The sequence below is a fragment of the Sus scrofa genome, chromosome 5 (genome assembly GCF_054392235.1).
Source record: "Sus scrofa isolate SSC_HxYL_T2T_F1_AM1 chromosome 5, Sscrofa_HxYL_maternal_Yorkshire_Landrace_v2.0, whole genome shotgun sequence".
NCBI lineage: Eukaryota > Metazoa > Chordata > Mammalia > Artiodactyla > Suidae > Sus > Sus scrofa.
The window spans coordinates 4,760,135-4,781,019 of record NC_139387.1 but is presented as its reverse complement, the minus strand read 5'-3'; the positions used below and the strand labels follow the sequence as shown (position 1 = coordinate 4,781,019).

The 20,885-nt window shown below is 59.1% G+C and overlaps 1 protein-coding gene across 15 annotated transcripts in view; it reads right to left on the bottom strand.

Annotated features, from left to right (window-relative positions):
- The window catches only part of SHISAL1 (shisa like 1), a 143,914-nt gene that overhangs the window by 42,674 nt on the left and 80,355 nt on the right, over positions 1 to 20,885 (bottom strand). For 14 of the 15 annotated variants that reach the window (XM_085024980.1, XM_085024979.1, XM_013997474.3 and 11 more), the window contains exons 2-3: positions 8,135 to 8,230; positions 4,682 to 4,895 (exon numbers count right to left, since the gene is read on the bottom strand). In XM_085024980.1, coding sequence (XP_084881106.1) covers positions 4,682 to 4,895; positions 8,135 to 8,201 — 281 coding nt within the window. In that variant the 5' untranslated portion in view covers positions 8,202 to 8,230. Of the gene's footprint in view, positions 1 to 4,681; positions 4,896 to 8,134; positions 9,245 to 10,569; positions 11,049 to 20,885 lie in introns of those variants that run through there. The other variant, XM_085024989.1, reaches the window with a different exon arrangement.

The window sequence follows — 20,885 nt, the reverse complement described above, 5'->3', positions numbered from 1 at the left end:
GTTCGGGGCCCCGGGTGGTCACTGCTGCTAGTGTCCTGGCCAGAACCTGGTGTGGGAAGGTGCGAGGGGCCATCCTGAACACCAGGGCCTCCGCCCGAGTGGCTGCAAGTGGCATCTCACCATAGCGGTGGGCTTGGGCTTCCCTCGCTCTGCCCGCCTCCCTGCCAGGCAGCCAGAACCCAAACAGACTCTTCTGTTCCTCCAGAAAAAACACAAATAAATAAGTCATCAGAAGCACTCTTCTCTTCTCTGCCACCAGCCCCGCCTTCCAGCTGATTCACTGGCGGGGCGGCCGTGTGCCAGGCAGCCCTTGCTGCTGACGGGCCCCGGGCATCTTCAAAAAGCCCCACCGGGGGTCGCAGCTGTGCTAGTCCATCTAAATGGGCTGCCAGTGGGCGCCAACCTTCTGGGATATTCGATCATCTGGCCTCCTGGCTGAGTCTGGCACAGGTCCCAGCAAGTCCTGGCTGTCTAGATGCACCCGGGGGTGCTGAGCCCACTGGCTGGAACCAGGGCCCTGACACCCCTTGGCCTTGACGGTGGCTGAAACAGGTGACTGCACCAGCCTGGGCCCAGCCCCTTCTTCCTTCCCTGAGTCGCTGTGAGGACTAACGAGACAACACGGGCGTCCCACCCACAGGGGTCAGAGCCCCAAAGGGCAAGACACTCCCAGAGGCAGACCCCACCTGGCTCTCTTCACACACCCGGGGCCCTCAGGATCTCAGGCCATGCAGGCCTGTCGCACCCCAGTCACTGGCCTATCATTCCAGCCCTGTGGCCCATCCTCCAGCTGTCTCCGCTCTGCCGCCAGCTCTGTGGGATGCGAGGTCAGGTGCAGCTCCCTGGGCTCAGGCCCTCTCCCCACGGTCTGCAGCTCAGGCAGCTAAGCGGGGGCTTCCAGGGCCTCTGATCTAAGCTCTGGACTGGGCAGCTCCCAGGTGACTCCAGCGCCTCCCATCAATGGGGCCCCAGTCTTGCCCAGGTCATCATCATGGCTTCTGCAGTGTCCCCGGTCTTTGTCCTGTGTGCCACCCAGGAGCACAAGTCCAACCTAAACCCTCAGGGCCCCTTGCCCTTAAGAGGAAGCCCAAGCACTTCCCCCTCCGTCCCCAGCCCAGGAGGCCCGTCCCACCCCGCCCCCCCACCTCTCCCCCTGCTCCCCCCCCCCGACCCTGCCCTTCCCCCAGCTCTCCCCCTGCTCCCCCCTCTCCCCCCTCCCCCGCCTCGCCCTGGCATTTCACACTCAGGCTGCAGGGAGCTCTGCCCAGGGATGCTCATCTCTCCCAACTGTGTGGCTCCCAGCTTCCTAAAGACTTTCGGATGCTGGAGACCAAGCACCACACCGCCCTCAGGGAGCCCACGAGAGTGGCACGGCCCGGGAGAGCACGCAGCCAGCCCGCTCTGGGCCCCCGTCCATGTGTGTGGGAAGGGAGGTGGTGGGGAGCTCGGTGGAGAGTAACAAGGAGGGGCCCCTCCAGAGCATCGCTCTCAACCACGAGCCAGGAAGGCCCCCCGATCCCACGCTTGGCCACGACAGGAGACACGGCTGGTTGTCACAGCCAGGCAGTGGGGAGCAGGTGCTAGTGGGTGGTGGCCAGCATCCCATGATGCCCAGAGTGGCCCCCACGAGGGAGAATCAGGCCCCACACGTGCATGATGCTGTGGGGGGAGGGGTCCCCGCTCTAGGCCCTCCATCAGTAGAAGTCCCAGATTTATGAAAGAGGCCTCTGGACCCAGGCTGGCTCTCCTCTCCACCCCGACTGGCAACCTTAGTCAGCAAGTTATCAGCCTTTCCAGCCTCACCTTCCTTGTGTGTGTGACAGGGGCTAGGGGTGGGCTGCCAGGTGACTTCAAGGGTTTGAACGCAGGGCTGGCCCCATGCCACATGCTCCCTAAATGCTTGCCGAGGTTCCAGAATAAAAACCCAGCCAAACTGCCTCAGGGTGTCCATGCCTCCCCAGGAAAGGGCTTTGTTTGATGTTCTGATTCTTCATTATCTGTAGCCAGGACCCACTGTGCTGAAATGACAGAGTTTTCGGTGTGAAGCCTGTGTAAACGTGCAGAACACAGAAACCTGGGGGCTTCAAAACGTGGGTCCCAGACACAGGTCGCCAGAGCCTTGGAGAAGCCTGGCCATCTTGCCAAGCCTCTGCCCTCCATCTGGCTTTCAGCCGGCAACTACAGCACTTCAGGGTCCTAACCCCAGTCCTGGCACTGCTCTCCTTGCTCGGGGAATTAGTCTTTGGTCTTATAAAAGGCTTGGGTCAAGTTCCAGGCTTGATGCCAGCCCTCGTGACAGACAAGGCCTGCTGAACTACCTCACACAGAATTATTCTAAGGTCTGAGCAGATGGCAGGATATTCAGGGGAAGCATTGGAGGAAGGAAGGCTGGGAGGAAGGCCTTGGTGGGAGGAGGAGAGAGCTGGATGGCAGCCAAGGGATGGGCATCTCCTGCCCGACCAAAGGGAAGAGGCAACTTCCCCCAAGTAAGCATGGCAGGGTGGCAAAACATTCCAGCCCAACATCAGACAGAGAGATTGAGGCTGTGACCGCCCCCCACCAGCCCACCACTCCCCATGCTGTCACGAATCCCTTCAACAGTCACTCAACAAACACTTCTTCCAAGTGGGTTTTTCCTTACCATGAAAGGAACACAGCCACCTGAAGAGTCAGCCTCGGGCTAATTGGGAAAATATCTGAATCATCCCCATTAAAGTCAGGAAGAAGATAAGATTGCCTGACAATTTTAAAGATGGTTTTAGAGGTACTAGCCAACAGAATTAGACAAGAAAAAGAAGTGAGGCCCCAAGATTGAAAAGAAGGAGATGAAATTATCATTGTTTGCAAATGGCATAATTGGACACCTAAGAGAATCGAGTGAAACAGTATCACAAAGATATGACATTTCAGTAAGGTGGCTAAGTAAAAAATTTCACATTGAGAAATCGTTAGGTTTTATTATGTAAACAACAGTTGGTTAGAAAACACAGTAGAAGAAAAGACTCTACTATAAAAATAGAAACATGAATAAGAAGTTCCCTTGTGGCGTATTGGGGTAAGGATCCAGCATTTGCTGAACTGTGGCACAAGTGGTAACTGTAGCATGGGTTCAATCCCTGGCCTGGGAATTTCCACATGCCACGGGTATGGCAAAAAAAAAAAAAAAAGAAGGATGAAAAGAAATAAATTTGAATAAAATGCAAAAGATATGTACAATATCTATATGAAGAAAACTCTAAAACACCATGAAAGAAAATTTGAACAAAAGGAAAGACATACTGTGTTTCTGGATAGGAATACTCGACAACATGAAAAGTCCATTTTCCTTGAATTAAATCGAGGAATTCAACACAATCTCAGTAAAAAATACTAATTTGATTTTTTTTTTTTGACAAGGAGACTATGCAAACTAATTCTAAAGTTCATATGACAAAAGAGTTGGCAGATAGACAAAGAAGACACGAAAACATATCAAAAGCCACAGCAGCTAATACAACGTGGTACTAGCGTACTTATAAACAGACCAATGAAACCCATCACAAGCGACCCGGATACTCAGATTCAGAACATTACAGTATGTGGTAAGATTGCATTTCACATCAGTGAGGAAAAGCTGGACAATTTAATGATTGGTGTTGGGGTAACTATCCATTCGGGAAAAAAAAAAGTTGGATACCTACTTTATATCCAAGTAAATTAATAAATTACTTACATTCGGATCTAAAAAAAAAAACCCTTACATCCAAATAAATTACTGACAGATCAAAGATTTGATGGCAAAAAATTAAAACACAAAAGAAGTAAAAGAAAACACGAGAGAATTTTGAATGATCTCAGAGTAGGGAAAGCCTTTCTCAGCATGATACAAAGCTCACAAGACATGAAAGAAAAAAAGGGGGGGGGTACAATTGGATCATACAACAATGAAAAATTAAGCATGAGGAAAAAAGCATCACAAATTCAAAGACACACTGAGAAAGTATCTACAATGCATCCTATCTCCTTCATATATAAAGAGTTCCTGTAAATAAATAAGAAAAAGGCCAAAAATTCAGTAGCAAATGGCAAAGGACAAAAAGAGCTAGCTCACAGTGAAAGACATACAATGGTTCTCAAACATAGGACATATGCTCAGTTTCACTTATAATAAGAAAAATAGGTGGATGCTGTTTTGATCCTACATGGCTTTACATTGCGTACATTCCCACTGCTTTTCTGCCAGCAACCCCCCGCCCCCATCTGTACACTCATAGCCCCCGTCCAAACCGTGTTTTAATCATCTTAAGGAAAAGGCCTGCGTGGGATTGATCTCTGGGTCAGGAATGTCCACCACTATGTGTTCCACCAATAATGAATGGAAACGATACTCGGGCCCCGTGAATTCCAGCGCCAGGCACCTTCCATACCTGAAAGCCGTCCACAGGCTTGATCTCATTTAACTTCTGCAGCAGCCCTGAGAGGTAGGTATCACGTGCCCATTTCTCAGATAAGAAGGCTAAAGTCCAGAGGGTGGAACAGGCCAGAAAGCCTGTCACCTGAAGCCTTTGCCAGACTCCTTCCAGCTCCACCCATCCTCGCACGGATTACCCAAAGGCTGGCCCGGAGGCTGGGGTGTTTGGGCAGCACCCTGGCTCCACGGGGGCCCAAGGCAGCGGGGGAGCGGCCCCCGAGTGATACCTACTTGTGCATGTAGCCCTCGGAGCCGGCCGTGAGGTTCGCCTGCATCACCGCCTGGAACTCTGTCTCGTTGCAGCAGTATTTGAAGACCGTGTTGTTATGGTGACAGCAGAGGATGAAGGTTTTGTTGTCCGAGAGCCGGGGACAGTGGAAGCCGAAGTGGTAGCGGCCTTTGTGGTCCGTGTATGGCTCACAGACCCGGAAATGCGCGGACAAGACTGGAAAACAGAACCACCAGGCTTGGGTCACCAGGACCAGCTGACCCAGGACCCTCGCCCGTCCGTGAGGACCACAGGCAGAGCCGGGTCGGCCTATGCTAGGGTCTTGCTCACCTGTCCCCTTACCGGGAAGCCTTCGCAGTCCAGTGTGAGCCTGAGCTCTGCCAGGAAGCCTGCTTTGGCTCCGGTCCCCACCCAAGTGTCCCTTGACTACAGTCCTGCTTAGACAGTGTGGCCCGGACTGGGAGCTCCTTGCAGGCAGGGCTGCTTCTCAAGCCTCACCTGGATCCCCTCCATGGGCTCTGCACACAGTAGGCAGATTAGGAAACATCATTAACGGAGTGCCTACTCTGTGCTTCCCAGGCTCTATCAGATTTAATCCACTTGGCTGTCCGAGCAGGCAAGTCTGGGATCCCACTTTACAGATGGAGAAACCGAGGCTGGGAGGCCCACAGCAACCTGCCTGAGCTGGTGAGTGGAGTTGGAGCAAGAGCCCAGGCTGGCCTGGATCCAAAGTTCAGAACCCTCTCCACTCCTCCTTCCCTGGGCGGCCTCGCTAACCAGTCCAGGCGGCCTGGGTGGTGAGGGGCATGGGTGCAAGACCCCATCCCTGCTTGGTTTCTACTCAACTGGGGCCCCCCTCGGGGGTGGCCCCAACTCACAGTGACAAAGCAGCCCTGGCCTGGGACTCTCATCCCCCTGGCTCATGGCCAGAGGCCCCCGTTCAGCCACCGATGGCGCGGAAAACCCAGGACAGTATTTACTAGCCGTGCTGATGGTGATAAACAGGAGCGAAGCCTGAACAAATGTTAACAATGGAAAAAAACCTGGAGCCCGCTGTCTCCGGCTTAATTAGTATCTTCATAAAAGGGACTGCTGTATCTAATTTGTATCGCTCAAAAGGGGCTCCGTAGGCTGAATATATTTCTCCAACCACAAAGGCTCGGGTTCTGCAGAAGCGCCTCAGTTAGTTGAGAGCCTCCGTCTGTGCGGAGAGGTTATTAGACTCCAGCCCACACAGCTCCCAGCGCCCCGGGGCTGCCGAGGGGAGTCCCAGCTGGGCCGGGCTGGCTGGTGGGCGGGTGGGCCTCGTGCTGGAGCAGCGAGGCTGGCCTGGGTGGCCTCATGAAACCCCGGGTCCCTTCCCCCAAACAGAGCACCTTCTTTTGTGGGGCAGGGCAGCATCACTACGAGAGAAGGGGCCCAGCCTTTCAGGAGTTGGGGTCGAGGGTGCTCTTCAGGCCCCCTTCTTAGCCTTGAACTTGGGGAAAAGAAGACCCCCTTACGGAGGCAGAGGTCACTGAGTAAGCGCCAGGTGGATGTACCATTTTATTTAATCTCAGGTATTCACGAGATTAACTGTATTCACACACAGAGGAGAAGACAGGCTGAGAACACCGGCCCCTGACCTGCCTGGCATCAGCCTCCCAGCGGGACTTGGCACAAATGCGGTTTCGCCAGCCCTTCTGTAGACATTCTGAATCAGAAGCGCTGGGGGTGGGGGGTGCACTCTGAGTCTTAGCAAGCTCTGCAGGAGGTGCTGAGAGGCTTGGTTTGGGACCCACTGGCCTGGAGGAACTACGCCCCGGAGGCTGGAGGTGGGGGCAGAAGCAGGAAGCGAATTCCGGCCACCGGGGGCCCCTGTGCAGGTTGGTGAGAAAGCCCTGCCGTGGGTGTGCTCGCAGCTCCAGGGAGCGGGCTGGGTCAGCAGCACCCAGCGGCCCATCAGGAAGATGAGCCGGGCCCTGAGACTCGGCGCACCTGCAACTTGAGCTGAGAGGCTGCAACCTCGGGACCAAGGGGTGCGGGGAGGGGGCCCTTGAGCTGGGGTCTGGAGGAGCCAGATGTGCAGAGATGGAAGGTGGGAGGGAGGCCGAGCCAGGGAAGGGGTATGGACAGGTCCCCTGGGGCTCACCCGGCCACCCCTGAACGGCCAGCACAACTTGCTTTAACTGCTTGGCAAAGACAAGGAGGCCCCAGCTGCTTCCCAAGGGGACCGGGGCAGGAGCCAGGACAACTGGTCTGAACCCTGGCACGCGTGGGTCGCCCGGCCATCACAGCCTCTCTGTGCCGCAGTGTCCTCACGGATGGCAGGTCATGGTGGCATCCCCGGGGCTGGGGGCTCCCAGGAGCATCTGTGAGCAGCAAAGCCTAGGGCCCCCTTGGAAGAGGGAGGGTGTAAGGCAGAGAGTGGAGGATAAAGGGTGCACTTCGGGCCTCCGTCACAGGCACAGTCTGGCTCTAGGGCCATGCCTGGGGCTCGCGGGTACAGGGACAGTCATCAGGAGGCCAGCACGTCTGAGTCACCAGGAAAACTGGCCCAAGCTGAGAAGGCACACCGAAGAGGGGGGCCACTCTCTTGGGTACTGGAATCTCGGGGTCTGAGAGAGGACCATGAACCCTGCCCCCAGCTGCAAGGCTCCACGTCTGATGGCCACCATTCAACAGCCAGGTGACTGTGTGGCCTTGGGCAGCGCATGGGAGAACAGCGGGGTTGGCATTCAGTGCATGTGGCCCCTAGACCCCAGCCTCGGCCTGGCTTTGGCCTTGCTGTCCCAGGGCCCTTCATGGCCACATCTCCCAGCAAAGGGGCAAGGACCTGAAGCTGCAGCCTGGTGTCCGCAGCCAGAGCAACAGGGCACGAGAGGGTATGTGCACACCTGCATGAGAGAGAGACAGAGACGGAGACAGAGGGAGACAGAGGGAGAGCGGGCACCTTACTAAGACCAGCTGCAGTTCATCTTGTGACCAGAGAGTGCGAGCCTGCCTGCTGGGATCAGGGGATCAGCTAGGGGACTGGTCAGATGCTGGGAGGTGGGCCCCGGCATCACGCTGCCTGGGTTAGAATCCAGCCCCCCCCCCCAGCTGTGTTAGGTCCCTCTCCAGGCCTCAGTTTCCTCATCTGTACAATGGGATGACTAGGACACCGCCTGACTTTTGACTTGCCGGGGTCAGGACAGCATTCACTGCACATGAGGGCTTGTTGGCAGCCACCGTGAACCCCACAGCGCCCTCGAGAACCTTCCAGCTGAGCTCCCAGAGGCGACACGTGGGGCATAGCACATGTAGGCTTGTACCCAAGCAGCACCAAATGCCAGCTCCTCACGAGGGGCACGCCACAGGGCAGGGGACTCGAGGCACCCCCATTGGCACCCAGAACCCCAGCTGGGCCCGCGCCGACCCCAGGAGGAGACCACCTGCCCCCTCCCCCCTTCCGCCAAGCATCACGAAGGGTCTACCTGCAGAAATCAGCAACAAGAGGACTGCAAGCACGTTCAAGGGCTGCTGGCCACAACTGGTCATCATTTGGCTTGCATCGATCCGTCGAGAGCTGCCTGTTGAACGAGAGCCGGGAGAGGCCGGGTGTGGGCCGCCTCGTCTGCTGTGCAGACACCGGCTTTGCTGCCCACGGTGGGCAACAGGCGGGCGCAGGCAGGGAAGCGAGTTTGCCGGGAACAGGGGCCAGGCCACAGATGACGGAAATGCCACCATCCAATTTTCTTTCCGGAATGATTGACCTTCCCCCAGAAGTCAACTGTCACCTCCCTTTCTTTTCACGGCCAAATGAAACTTAATCAAAGGAGGACGGATGGTTTAGGGGGTGGACATAACCAGCGGGCTGCAGCCGGTGGGCAGGTGCCCGAGTGCGTGCTGCGATTGGAGGGGAGCTTGGGTACCTGTGGGGCTTGAGAGACCTAGGTCTCCCCGCCGTGTGGCCAACGGTGACTTCCATTAACCCCCCACAAAGCACGCATCCAGCCGGCACCTTCCAAGTGTTAGGGACACAGCAATGAACCAATCAGACTCGAAATGGAACACAATGGAAGCTGTCTCTGCCCTGGCTTGCATTGCGGGGAGGGCGGCTGGTGGCACACAGCAGGTGAGTGGTTCAAGGGCGACGAGGTCCCCGGAGTTACACCCCAAAGACCGAGAGCAGAGGCTCAGATACTTGTCCACCCGTGTCCACAGCAGCATGATGCGCAACAGCGAAAGGTGGAGACGGCCGAGGTGCCCACGGGGTTGATGGCGAAGCCCAGGGCGGCTCGTGCGACAGTGAAACCTTACTCAGCCTTAAAAAGGAAGGAGATTCTGTCCCAGGTGACAACACAGAGGAGCCTTGAGGACACTATGCTCAGTGAAGTAAGCCAGGCACGAGAAGACAAACACTGTGCGATCCCAGTCCTAGGAGGTCCCTAGAGCAGCCAAGCCCATAGAGACAGGAGGTAGGATCGTGAGAGCTGGGGGCTGGGGGTGGGGGAATGGGGCGGTGGGGGGTGGTGCTGAGTGTTTCCCGGGGACAGAGTTTCAGTTGGGAAAGATGACAAAGTTCTGGAGATGGGTGGTGGTGGCTAGAGGAAGTGTTGCAGAGGGAGGGAGCAGCACGTGCAAAGGCCCTGAGGTTGGTGCCCTGGGGAGCCCAGTGGAGGACGGGGGAGAGGCGGGTAGCAGCGGGCCACCCAAGGCAGGCCTTGACCCTCACTTTGCATCAGGCTGTGGAAGCCTGGGAGCAAACCTGAGGGACGGCTTACCTCCCTATCATCACCCCCTCCCCGCAGGGGGTTGGGACTGGAGACTGGGGAGAAGGGTTGGGGTCCAGGTGTCCTCTGCATGCTTTGCACGTCCTTCCTAGAGCCCCAGCTGGGTTGCAGCTGCATGTGGCTCGGGGGGAGTTTGCTGAGGACCCACTGTGTGCCAGGCACGGACCCAAGTTTGCTGAGCACCTACTATGCGCCAGGCTAGGGGCCAGATGGGGTCCCGCACACCACCCTCTCCCTGCACAGCACTCCTGATCAGGAAGAGCTTGGGTCCAAGGAGGCTCTGAATCCTGCTCAGGCTGGCAGAGCAGGAAGCCGCAGCGGGCAGGGGCAGCCCAGAGGCCAAGAGCTTCCCGAGGAGGCAGGCCAAACACAGGCGCTCCCGCCCAGGCCCTGCCCCTGCCCTGGGGCCTCTGTTTCTCACCTGTAGCACTGGCAGCAGGGAGGCACCAGGTGCCTGCTGCTGCTCTGAAGGTGGGTAAGCCAGAATCAGCCAAGGGGCTGGCAGGGCCGTGAGACGGAGCTCACCCAGCAGCAATGACGATGTCGGCTCCCCAGGAGGCCCCCTCCTACCTGCCACGAAGGCGCCTCTGCTGCCACCACAAGCAGTGCTGCCCCCAGGAGCAGCTCTGCCCCCACGGGCTGCGAGCTGCTTAATTGCTCTGAGCCTGGGCCTCCTCTTCGCCTCCCCCAGGGCCCTCCTGGGAGGATGAAGGAGATTAAAGCATTTGAAAGTGCTTAGGAAAGGATTTGGAACTGGGGAGACCGAAGGAGCAACACCGCGAGACCCGCGGTGGGGGATGGGGCGTGCCAGGTCCTCTGAGAGGAGCCCGCTGCAAGGTGGCCCCATTCCACAGGTGGGGAAGCCGAGGGCTCCCTGGGGGCTAAGACAGGTCTCCAGACTCTGGGCCCTTCTAGCCCCTGCAGGGCGGGGCTGCCCACTTTTGGAGCTGGGGCTCCAGTCTGAGAACTGGTGGCTTCACTGAGCAAATGCTGGGATGAAGGCGGGAATCCACGTCTGCCACGCACCCAGCCCTCCCTCCTGCTGCTCCCGCTCCCTACAAGGCACTGCAGATATGGGGGGATCCCCCCCCGTGAGTCCAAATCCTATACCACCTTAGAAGCTATGCTAACACCACCTCCTCCAGGAAGCCTGCCTTGATTGCCTTGACTGGAAGAAAGTTTGTCCCTCCACTGAGGCTCATCGTATCCCATCTCTTCTCTCGTGAATGCGTTAATGCATGTATTCTCTCACCATCTACCCGCTGACTCTCACTCCAGGCCAGGGCCCGGGCTGGGTTCTAGGGACTCAGGCTGTACGGGGTGAGGGCGCCCCCCAGCTCTCATGGGACTAGTCTTCACGCCCTCCTCTATCCAACCCTGAGAGTCCTAGGCCAGGGCTGCAGGGGATCGACATCTGGCTCCCCTCCAGAGCCCCGCAGACTGGGTGGGACTCCTAGCCTGGCCCGCACTGGCCTGGGGCCCTCGGGCCTACAGGGGGCGCTGAAGCCACAGCACGGGTGTATCTTGCCACGAGGATGCACATCTGTCCCGCTTGTCCCCTCCTCGTGGTCTGCTCAGCCCCCTCCGCCTGGCTGCGTCCCCCACCCCTCCCCCATCCAAGGCTGCCTGGGGATGAGTCACAGGTGACAGATACCTCGGCCCTGTCTGAGGGACAAAGGGTGGGGTGCGGGCGGCCCTAGGTCCCCAGGCCCTAGGGCAGCTCGGGTGCCAGCGCTGAAGGCTGAAGCCCGCGGTGGAAGGCAAGCCCCACGGTGCTTATGCTTATGTCACTGGAAGTCACATAAAAATTCCACGTCTAACGAGCCGAGACAGCAAAGCGAGAAGCCCTTGTCTCTATGCCTGGCCGAGGGGGGGTGGGGGAGAGCTGTTCTGGAAACGCCAGGGCCGCTGTCCCTGGGAGGTCTCCACGAGAGGGCCAGCCTCAGAGGTCACACCATCAACAACACGGATATTCCCGTCAGCCCCTGCGTGGGGTCTGCCAGGAGGGGACCTGGGCATGGCACACCGCCAGGTACCATCCCCTGGGATCCCCCCTGCGGATGACATTTTGGGGAGGCCCCTCCAGCAGAGGCGGGCGATGGGGCAAGGAGTGAGCACCCCTCCTCCTGTGCTACAGGGCCCGGCCCTGCTTCTGGCGCTGCCGCCGTGGGGCTGCTGTCCTGGGGCCAGCGGACACCAGCGGAGCTATTTGCAGGGGCTGGAAGCTGGCTTTTCACCATGTAATCTCAGATTAACCCCGACAGCCTGACAAGGGAGACCTCAGACTCCCGCCTGGTAAAGAAGGCCGTGGAGGCTCAGAGATGGCAAGTGCCTTGCCCGAGGTCACACAGCCATGCAGTGGCTCAGGCAGGAAGCAAGGCCAACCTCCAAACTTGCTCTCCCTCCTGGCACCATAGGAGACTTCAGGGTCTCCCAAACCCTCCCCCTCGCCCCGCCAGCCCATTTACCACAGACAGGCGCGATTCACTCTGTCTTTGAAAAATGGTCAACTGCCCACAGTGGTAGCTTGTGGCCAATGGCAAAAACCCCAATAACAGGGAGAACATTCTGGACGAGCAGGACTCCCCAGGCTGACTGCCTCCAGAATCACGAGTCAGGCACGCATTTCTGCGTCCACCCCTTGGGTCAGCCGGGGACTGCTGTTCCCAGATTTGAGGATTATTTTTAAACACCGAATTTGGCGAGGCCCGAGAGGAGAGGAAGGAGGGCATGTGAAGAGAAACAGAGCCGGGGAAGGAATTAAACCCCACCAGCAAAAACAGCAGATCCGTTTTCCAGTCGGCCAGGGGGAGGGGGAGGGGGGGAGAGGAGAGGCCCCCGGTGCCCTGCAGGGGGTCCCTCCAGGGACCCTCCACGCGCCCCCTCCCCAACGCCTGGGGATTCCTCACCTGCTCTGGGCTCCGGCTGGACCCCTCCCAGCCCACCACGACGCCATCCCCACCCCACTGGCTTCCCAAGAGCATCGTCTCCTGCCTGAACCAGGTCAAAGGTATCGAGGCCTGCAGGGGGGCCTCGGGTTGGGGCCACCCCGCCCGGCCCCACCTTTTGAACCACACCCCCATGGGACCTGGGACAAGTTTTCTCCCCCTTCAAACGGGGATAAAAATAGGATCTCATTCACAGAGTCCCGGTGATGACAAACAAAGTGCTGCATCAACGTGCTTGGAACGGGGCTGGTGTTCCAAAAGTGCCAGTGTAGAGGGTCCCCTGCCACGGGCGACCCCTGCCCCAGCCCCAGCCTCGCCCACCGATCCAGGTCCTAGCGGCCCGAGCCCGCTGCCTGAAGTACCCACTGGACCTTCGTAGGTATCTTGGCAGCTCCAGCTTCAAGTCCTTGCTCACTCCCGAGGCCCCAGGGGGGTCTGGCCCTTGCTGCTGACTCTTACTCTCTCTGCTCCTCAAATTCAGCCCTCCAGGATCCGCCTCTCCTCTGGGCCTTTGCACACGCTGTTCCTCATGCTTGGGACACCCTTCCCGTCTCGGGCAGGCGGGCAGCCTGGACCCAGCTTTTGAGGTTCAGATGGGGTGCAGAGGCTTTTCTCCCTCTGATTCCCTCCCTCCCCTGCACAGAAGCATGCTGCCTGCTTAGTGTGTGTCCCAACCTGAGAGCAAACTGGGGTTAGAGCAAACAGGTGGCAGAGAGGGGGAAGCATGGAGAATCCAGACCCCGGCCGAGGGGGCCTGGCCTCTTTAGACCTGGCCACCAGAGCCCTGAATCATCCGATATCAAGAACAAAGAAGGGAGAGTTCCCGTCGTGGGAATCCAGCGTTGCTGTGAGCTGTGGTGTAGGCCAGAAGCTATAACTCTGATTGGACCCCTAGCCTGGGAACCTCCAGGTGCCACGGGTGTGGCCCTAAAAAGACAAAAAAAAAAAAAAAAAAAAAAAACAAAGACGGACACGTGACTAGGTACACACCCATTATCCAAGCACCTTGCCCCACCCCGGCGGGGGTGCAGCTCTATGGTCAGTCCTCTGGCAGTTGAGGACGGGCCCTGTCCCGGCCTCCTGATAGGGCACAGGAGTAGGCCCTCTGCTCTGGCTGGCCCTCCCCTGGGCATCTCCTTCCCCCATCAGATGGCCACATCAGACCTACCCCGAGGCCCGGCTCAAGTGCCCCCTGGTCCATGAAGCCGCCTCAGCTACTCACTCTCCCCACCCCCGCTGTCCAGGAAGCAGGCCCTCTTCTGGATGCCCAGCAGCCAGTAAGCGCCTCTACTGGGGGCCACGCCCAGTGTGGAGCGAGGGTGTGGTCCAGCCACAAAGAAGATGGACCAGGTCTGGCTGCCATGCAACAGTCAGGAAGCAACAGATTCCGCGATGAATTAGTAATTAAGCCTGGGCGTTCTAATCATCCGTAGGAGTATGAGTGCTACGAATTAGTCATTAAACATGGACAGAACCCTTCGGGGCCTCAGCAACAGTCCCGCGGGCAGCAGGTGCCCAAGAGAGGGCACTGCAACAAACCCTTGGGACAGCCACTGACCGCCACTGGACGTCTGCCCTGGGCTGGAGGCTGCTGAGCACTTGACTTCGATGAGGTCACTTACTTCCTGACACCTTCGGGCTGTACCCTGCCCGCCCCAGGGCATGGGTAGAGGGGCCGGGCAGACCCGGGATTCGAATCCCATGCTCCCGTGCCCTGTCTACATGGACAGATGAGCGAGTGTCTTCACAGCCCAGGCGGCACACGCGTGCACACCCACCCCCGTGTCTGCAGCAGCACACACATGCGCACACGTGCACACCCCGCCAGCCCGCGGCACGCGCAGACGCACGCGATATCCGCGGTGATGTTCACCCTGCAGCAAGACCTCGAGTCTCCAGGGCCTTTCCTTGGCAGCGGAGACCGAGTCTTAAGTTTGCGAACTTCTCTTTTTAGGCCAACACCCACTTAGATATTACGAGATCTTTGGTCTCAAAGTCCAGGAATAGACCCTCGTGTGAAGGCGGATCAAAGCGTGTCCTCCTGACCCCTGGCGCCTGCGGAGGGGGCAGAGGGCCAGCGGGCGGGAGGGAAGCAGAAGATGCTCCCTGCTGCGCTGGCCCGGCCAGGCAGCCGGAGCTGGGCTCCGGGCTGCACGGCCAGCTGTCACGGCCACCACGCAGGGCAGCCCGGCTGGAGCCCAGCCTGCATCGGGTCCATCCCCTTTCCTTTCCCGCAGCTTCTCAACCTCACATGGGCCCCTGAGGTCCATGCTGCCCCCCTTGTGATGGCCTGTACCCCTCTCCATGCAGACCTGCGAGCCAGAGCCTGACCCCCTCAGATGCCTCCGTGTCTCCCTCCTTGTGACAATCAGCACGTGGAGCCTCCCCGTGCTTTCCCGTCCCCGAAACCCACCCTCACCTCGCATCCCAGCGCGTCACCCCCTCGAAGGGCCTCCCACGGCACGGGGTGAAGCGCAGATTCCCGCCAGGGTGGCCCGCCCTGGAGTCACAGTGGCCATCTTTCAGCCCCTTCACCAGGGCCTGCACCCCATCTTGTGGCTTCACCTCAACCGGCAGATTCAGAATCCCCCAGAGCCTGTGTCTTTAAGAGGCCTCCCCAACCCCTGCCTGAAGTCAGGGACCCTGGTCTGTGTGCCCACAGCCCGTCTGCCACTCCTCTGAGCACGGATGGCACTTCAGAGCCACGTACTTGGCAGTGGCTTTCTCAGAGCTGCATTGGTCTGCTCCACTGGACTGGAAGCTGGACGTGCGCTGGGAGCCAGGACCAGAGGCACAATTTGCAGGGCCCAGGGCAAAATGAGAAATGCGGGAACCATTGCTCCAAAATCACGGAGCATTCCTAGACAGTGACATGGCAAACTCAGCGCGGGCCCTTGTGACGTGGGCCCCGTGTGACGGCAGGGACCACGCGCCATGAAGCCAGCCCGGCTGACCTCACTTGGTTTTGGCACATCTCGAAACAGTATCGGGCCTGGCACACAGTAGGCGCTTTATAAACACTTGACGGGCTGGTTGAATGAATGCTGGCAAGATCACCTCCCTTTTTCAGATAAATAAATAAATTGTAGCTCGGAGAGCCTAAGGGATTTGCTTAGAATGAGAGGGTGGCAGGGCTGGGATCTGAACGCAGGTCTGTCTGACCCCAAGCAGGGGCTCACAGTGCGTGTGGGGGTGACGGTGACGGCACAGGTTTTGGAGTCAGTCTCCGCCGGCTGGGAATTGAGTTCTGCTGCTAAGTTGCTGAGTATTCTAGGCAAGTCAGTTCATTGGCCTCAGCTCCCTCATCTGTAAAATGGGAACCATGAGTCCCGCCCCTTGCTGGGGTCCTGAAGAAAGATGGAAAGAACCAGATGTGCCAACAGGGCACCCGGCCGTCTAGCAAATGCTCCATAAATGGCTCTTCTCTGCTCTGCCCATTGGTATTTCCAAAGCAGGTGTTTAGGTACCTGGGAGGTTGCTGTGTGCCACCAGGCAAAGCAAAGCGTGTCAGAACACCATGCCTACGGCTGAATTTCTCCAGTTCTTCCTGTTTCGCTCTGGCCTTTAGTTAGCACTGATTTCCTTCTGCCCGGCCTGCTTGTTAATTGCTTCCCTGCCTGCTGGGCACGAGCTCCCTGATTTGGGGGGGGGCCTTCTGTGCCTCTGTGCTCCCCCCTCCAGGATGCTTTGCACACAGTAGGTGCTGAATACAGGTTTGCTGCCCAAAGAGCAGGAATTCTGTCCACACTCATGGACCTGGAGGCCAGGTTCACTTTACTGCAAAGAGCAGACCTTGCGATGGGAACAGCGGAGATGCAGGCAGAGGCCACAGTGTGGCTCCCCGGAGACGAGGGGTCAAGCTTTATGTCAACCCCAGGGGCAAGTGATCTTGGGCACCAGCCTCGGGGTGAATGCCGCTCACCTGAGCCAAGAAACCCCATGTCCAGGGTTCCAGTGGGGGAAGCCCCCTCAGTCCAGGGGAGCCCGGTGGGACGGCTCAGTCCTGGATGCACATCCTCTGCCCCCCACTTCCTCCACGTGAAACGGAGGGTCCCCTCGGGAGGGGTGAGGCCAGCTCTGCAAACCGCGGCGCGGGGCGTCATCGCGAAAGTGACCACGGGATGGCGTGCAGGTCACCTCCAACTCGGAAACCACTCCTGCCCCCCAAGCCCCTCCCTCAAGAGAACATTCTAGTTGATCCCCCAAAGGGACATTCCCACCCCCACCTCCACCAACCAGGCTCTGGGTTCAAGCTCTACACCTGGCGTATTTCTCTGCCCTCTGTGCGTGTCCCTTTCCTGAATGTCCGAGGTGGGCATGGCTGCTCTCCCATTTCACAGGTGAGGAAACGGAGGCCCAGGGAGGGGAGCGGTCTGCCTGAGGGCACGCGGCAGAGAGACGGGCTGGAAGTCCCAGGCCTGCTGAAGACCCAAGGGCTCTGTTCTCCCCAGGAGGGGCGGGGGCTGTGCCAGGTCCCAGGGCACGAGGCTCCCTCGTTCAGGGGCGGGCTTAGCTGGGAGCTTGTGAGGCCCTCTGCCGCCATCTGTTCTCCTGAATTATTTGACTACACCATGGAGATAAAACCACCCCTGGAAATCCCAGCGGCATTTTTTCCCCACTGGAGCAACACAAAAATATCACATGAAGAATGAATCATTTAACGTGTCAGGGCAGGAAGAGGAAAGCAGGCCCACAGATGGTCAGAGGGCAGCCCTGGGTTTCTCCCCGACCCGCTAGGGCCCCATTCCAACAGACCCTCCTTCCCTGGGGAGAACAGAAGCCAAAGCCCAGCCTCAGTTTCCCATCTGAGTGGGGATAAAACGTCCACCTTGAAGGGGTGTTGGGGGGCCAGGAGGGGATGGAGGCATTCATTCGTCATTCATTCATCCCCACACCCAGCGACTCCGGGCATCTGAGCACAGAGGAGGGCTCTGACCTGCTCTGGGTTGGGGGTGCCCCCAAAGAACCCAGATCTGACATGACAGGCCAGCAGGTTCATCCAGGTGGGTCTGGGGAGGGGGGTGCCAGCCCTGAGCAGGGCGCCTGCAAAGGCCAGGAGGTGGGAGACAAAGCTCGGGGAGGGGCTGGTGCAGCGGAGCAGGGGTGGGGGGGGGTGAGGGGGGATGCAGCAGAGCAGCAGGCAGGGCCCGGCCCCCTCCTGGCTCATACCAAGCACTGAGAGGCTTCTGCGGGGCCACCCTGGAGGCAGGAGGACCTCCGAGAACAGGGAGGGCTGGGCCCTCTCAGGTGAGGAGGGGGCAGGAGCAGAGCCCAGGACCAGTAAAGCAAAGTGGGGGGAGGGCAAAGCCATCTGAGCACCTACTATGCACGCAGGTTCAGGCCTGAGCCTGACAGGTGGGCGGGAGTGCTGGTCCATACTCACACGGGCCAGCCATGACCCCGAGGGGGGCCCCGGGGTCTGTCCACCCTGTCCTCTGCCTGGCCGCCTGCCAGCCGGGTGCGCGCACAGGAAGAGGCCTTTGAAGGGGAGCTGGGTGGGAAGGGGAGCTGGGCAAGATCACCAAGGCACCAGGGCAGCTGAGTTTGGAAGTGAGCTTGAAGGGAGAATGGGAGCTTTGGAGGAGGGGGCGGGAGTTGGACCCTCGCCGCCTCCCCCACTCCCTCTGTTCTCCCTCCCATCCCGGCTTCCTCACCGGTCCATAAAGCATGGAGCCTGTCCAAGCATTTGACTCTCTATTCAGCCACCCTCTGTGCTAGGCTCCTGACATGAAGACACCAAGGCACAGAGATGGTCTGTAACTTGCCCGAGGTCACACAGCCTGCAGACAGAGGAGCCGGCACGTGGGCAGGTGGTCCAGGGACAGCGTCTGAGGGCCCCACACGGGGTCCCAGCCTCTCTGTCCAGAGACTGCCCTTCCCCCCACCTCCCAGCCCAGGCTTCACGGGGGACCCTCATAGCCTTCTGGGACTGAGGGTCACTCTGCAGCCCTGCCTGGCTCCTCCCTCGGGCTGGGTGCTTGTCCAGGGCAGAGACCCTGGCTCGGGGCCGGGCTCAGCGAGGGTTTGCACCTGAAGAAATTCCTGTGTGTGCACAGCGTGGATCTGGGAATCCTTATCTGCCAGCTCTGGGAGGCAGGGACCAGTAACCTTGTCCCTTGCAGCCAGTCCCTGGCCTTCCTCACTCTACATCACGACCAACCCGAAACCCCAATAAAATGGGAGCGACTTGGTCAGGTCTCGTGTAGGCAAAGGAGCAGAGGGCTGCCGGTCAGCTGGTTCTTCTGGGGCAGGGAGGACGCTGGCAGCTGAAGAGAGCCACCGGTCAGCGGTGGGGGCCCAGCTCAGGCCCGGGTCCCGGGGCCACTGCCAGGGGACGGTCCTGGGGGCCAGGCTCAGGTCTCCCTGCCTTTGTGTCTGCACAACACCCATTAAGATCCCATTTTGCAGGTGAGCAAACTGAGGCTGTTCCCTGGGAGGTCTCACAGCTCGGAAGCAGCCAAGCGGGGTCACAGGGGCGTCTCTGGGCTAACGTGGCAGAGGATGACACCCCGCGGGTGTGAATCCCTTGAGGCCCTCAAGGTCCTTGGTCCCAGACACGACCCTCTGCCCCGGGAAGAAGGAAACTGAGGCACACAGAGCCCACGAGGGGGGTGCCTCCACCTCACTCCAAGGCAGGGCGACCATCCTGGCTGCCCCCTTCCACACACCCCACACCTGCCAGCATCCCCGGCTGGCAGCAGAGGCCTCCCTGCCAGGGAGGGCTGTCCACTCCGGTTGCTGCTGGAAGCACATCACGTGGCCATCTGGACACAAAGGGCCTGCAGGTCCCCCGCCCCGGGCACCGCCCCAGGCCCCCACCATCACCACACTCAGGGCTTTTTCTTTTTTTTTTCTTTTTGTCTTTTCTAGGGCCACTGCAGCGGCATATGGAGGTTCCCAGGCTAGGGTCTAATCAGAGCTGTAGCCGCCGGCCTACGCCAGGGCCACAGCAACGCCGGATCCTTAACCCACTGAGCGAGGCCAGGGATCAAACCCGCAACTTCACGGTTCCTGGTCGGATTCTATAACCACTGCGCCATGACGGGAACTCCTCAGGGCTCTTCAAGTCTTGTCCCTCTGCCTCGCCCTTAGCTGCCACTTCTGTTGTGGCCAGAGCCTGGGGGCATTTAAAGCCAAGCCACAAAGGAAGCGGGCTCCTTCTGCCTCCCTCCCACTGCTGGAATCCTGTCTGTCCTGACCTGGGCCAGAGAGGAACCTCCCTTCTTGTCCACTGAAGTCGCAGGTGCTCGGCTTATAGCAGACAGAGCACCTCTTCCAGACTGGCCTGGGTACCTCTAATCTCATCACCATCCAGAGGGACAGTGGCAGCCCAGAGGGACCGGTGCTGTGACGGGGAGCCCAGGAGAAGTGCCTGACCCAGTCTGTGGGGTGGGGGTGGGGACATTTATTTAATCCTCATGTTTCTCCTCAACCTACGGAGGAGGAAACTGAGGCACAGAGAGGTTAAGCAACTTGTCCTGGGTCACCCAGCTAGTTCGTGGTGGAGCTGGGATCCAAGTCACACCAGGCGGTGGCGGGGGTTGGGCGGTCCTGGCAGTGAACCCCTGAAGGACCAATGGGGGGGGTGTTCCTGGCAGAGGGACCAGGGCACACACGTGACCATCTCTGAGGCAGGGGTTTGTTTGATACAATGAATAGGGGACCTCCTGCCTCTGGTCTGAGGTTCAGCACAGCAGCAGGGACCTGGAAGGAAGGGTTCCGGCTTGGGGTCCAAACATCCTGCCACATCTCAGCTGTGTGACCCCAGGCAAGTGCCTTTACCTCTCTGAACTGAGCTGACATGCTGTTTCTAAGCTACCGTTCTGGCACCTCCTGTGCGCCAGATCCCGGATGCCCACATCCTGTGATGTCACTGAGTTTGCTGCTGGCCAGGACCCCAGGAAGGAGGAATTCCTTGATCCCGCTTTAGGGGAGGCTGCCATCCCAGACAGAGCAGCCGCCCTGCCTCCTGGGGTTGGGGGGGGAGCCCGGCCCCACAGCAAGCCCGGGAGCCCCGGAGAGGCTGATTTCCCAGTGCCCTCTCACACACGGTGGGTCCTCAGTGGCACTAACACGCTTCCCGGACTCAGTGAAGGCCCCGCTGCCCTTCAGGCCCGAGGTATGAGAAGGTTCTCCGACGCACTGTTGATGAGAGACGACCCTGGGGACAGCCCCGCTGGACAGAGCGAGGTCGCACGGCAGGACATCCAAACAGCGAATGCCGCCAAACCCAAGCGCGGTCACGCCAAACATCACGGGTGTTCCAGCGGCCCAGGGCTGAGGGAGACGCTGCGTCCCCAGACCAACCTGGGCACGATCCACTTTGGGAAAAGCCACAAAGGTGCTGTGGAAGATGTACTTTTGAAGAATGCATATAGGTGTCACAAGGGCACGGGGCGCAGGGCCTGCGGGGGCAGGGCGGGGGGAGGGCACATGGGGCCGCTGGCTGGTGGGTTCAGGAATGTTCATGCCCGGTGCTGGGATTTTCCGCTCTCAGCCAGGAT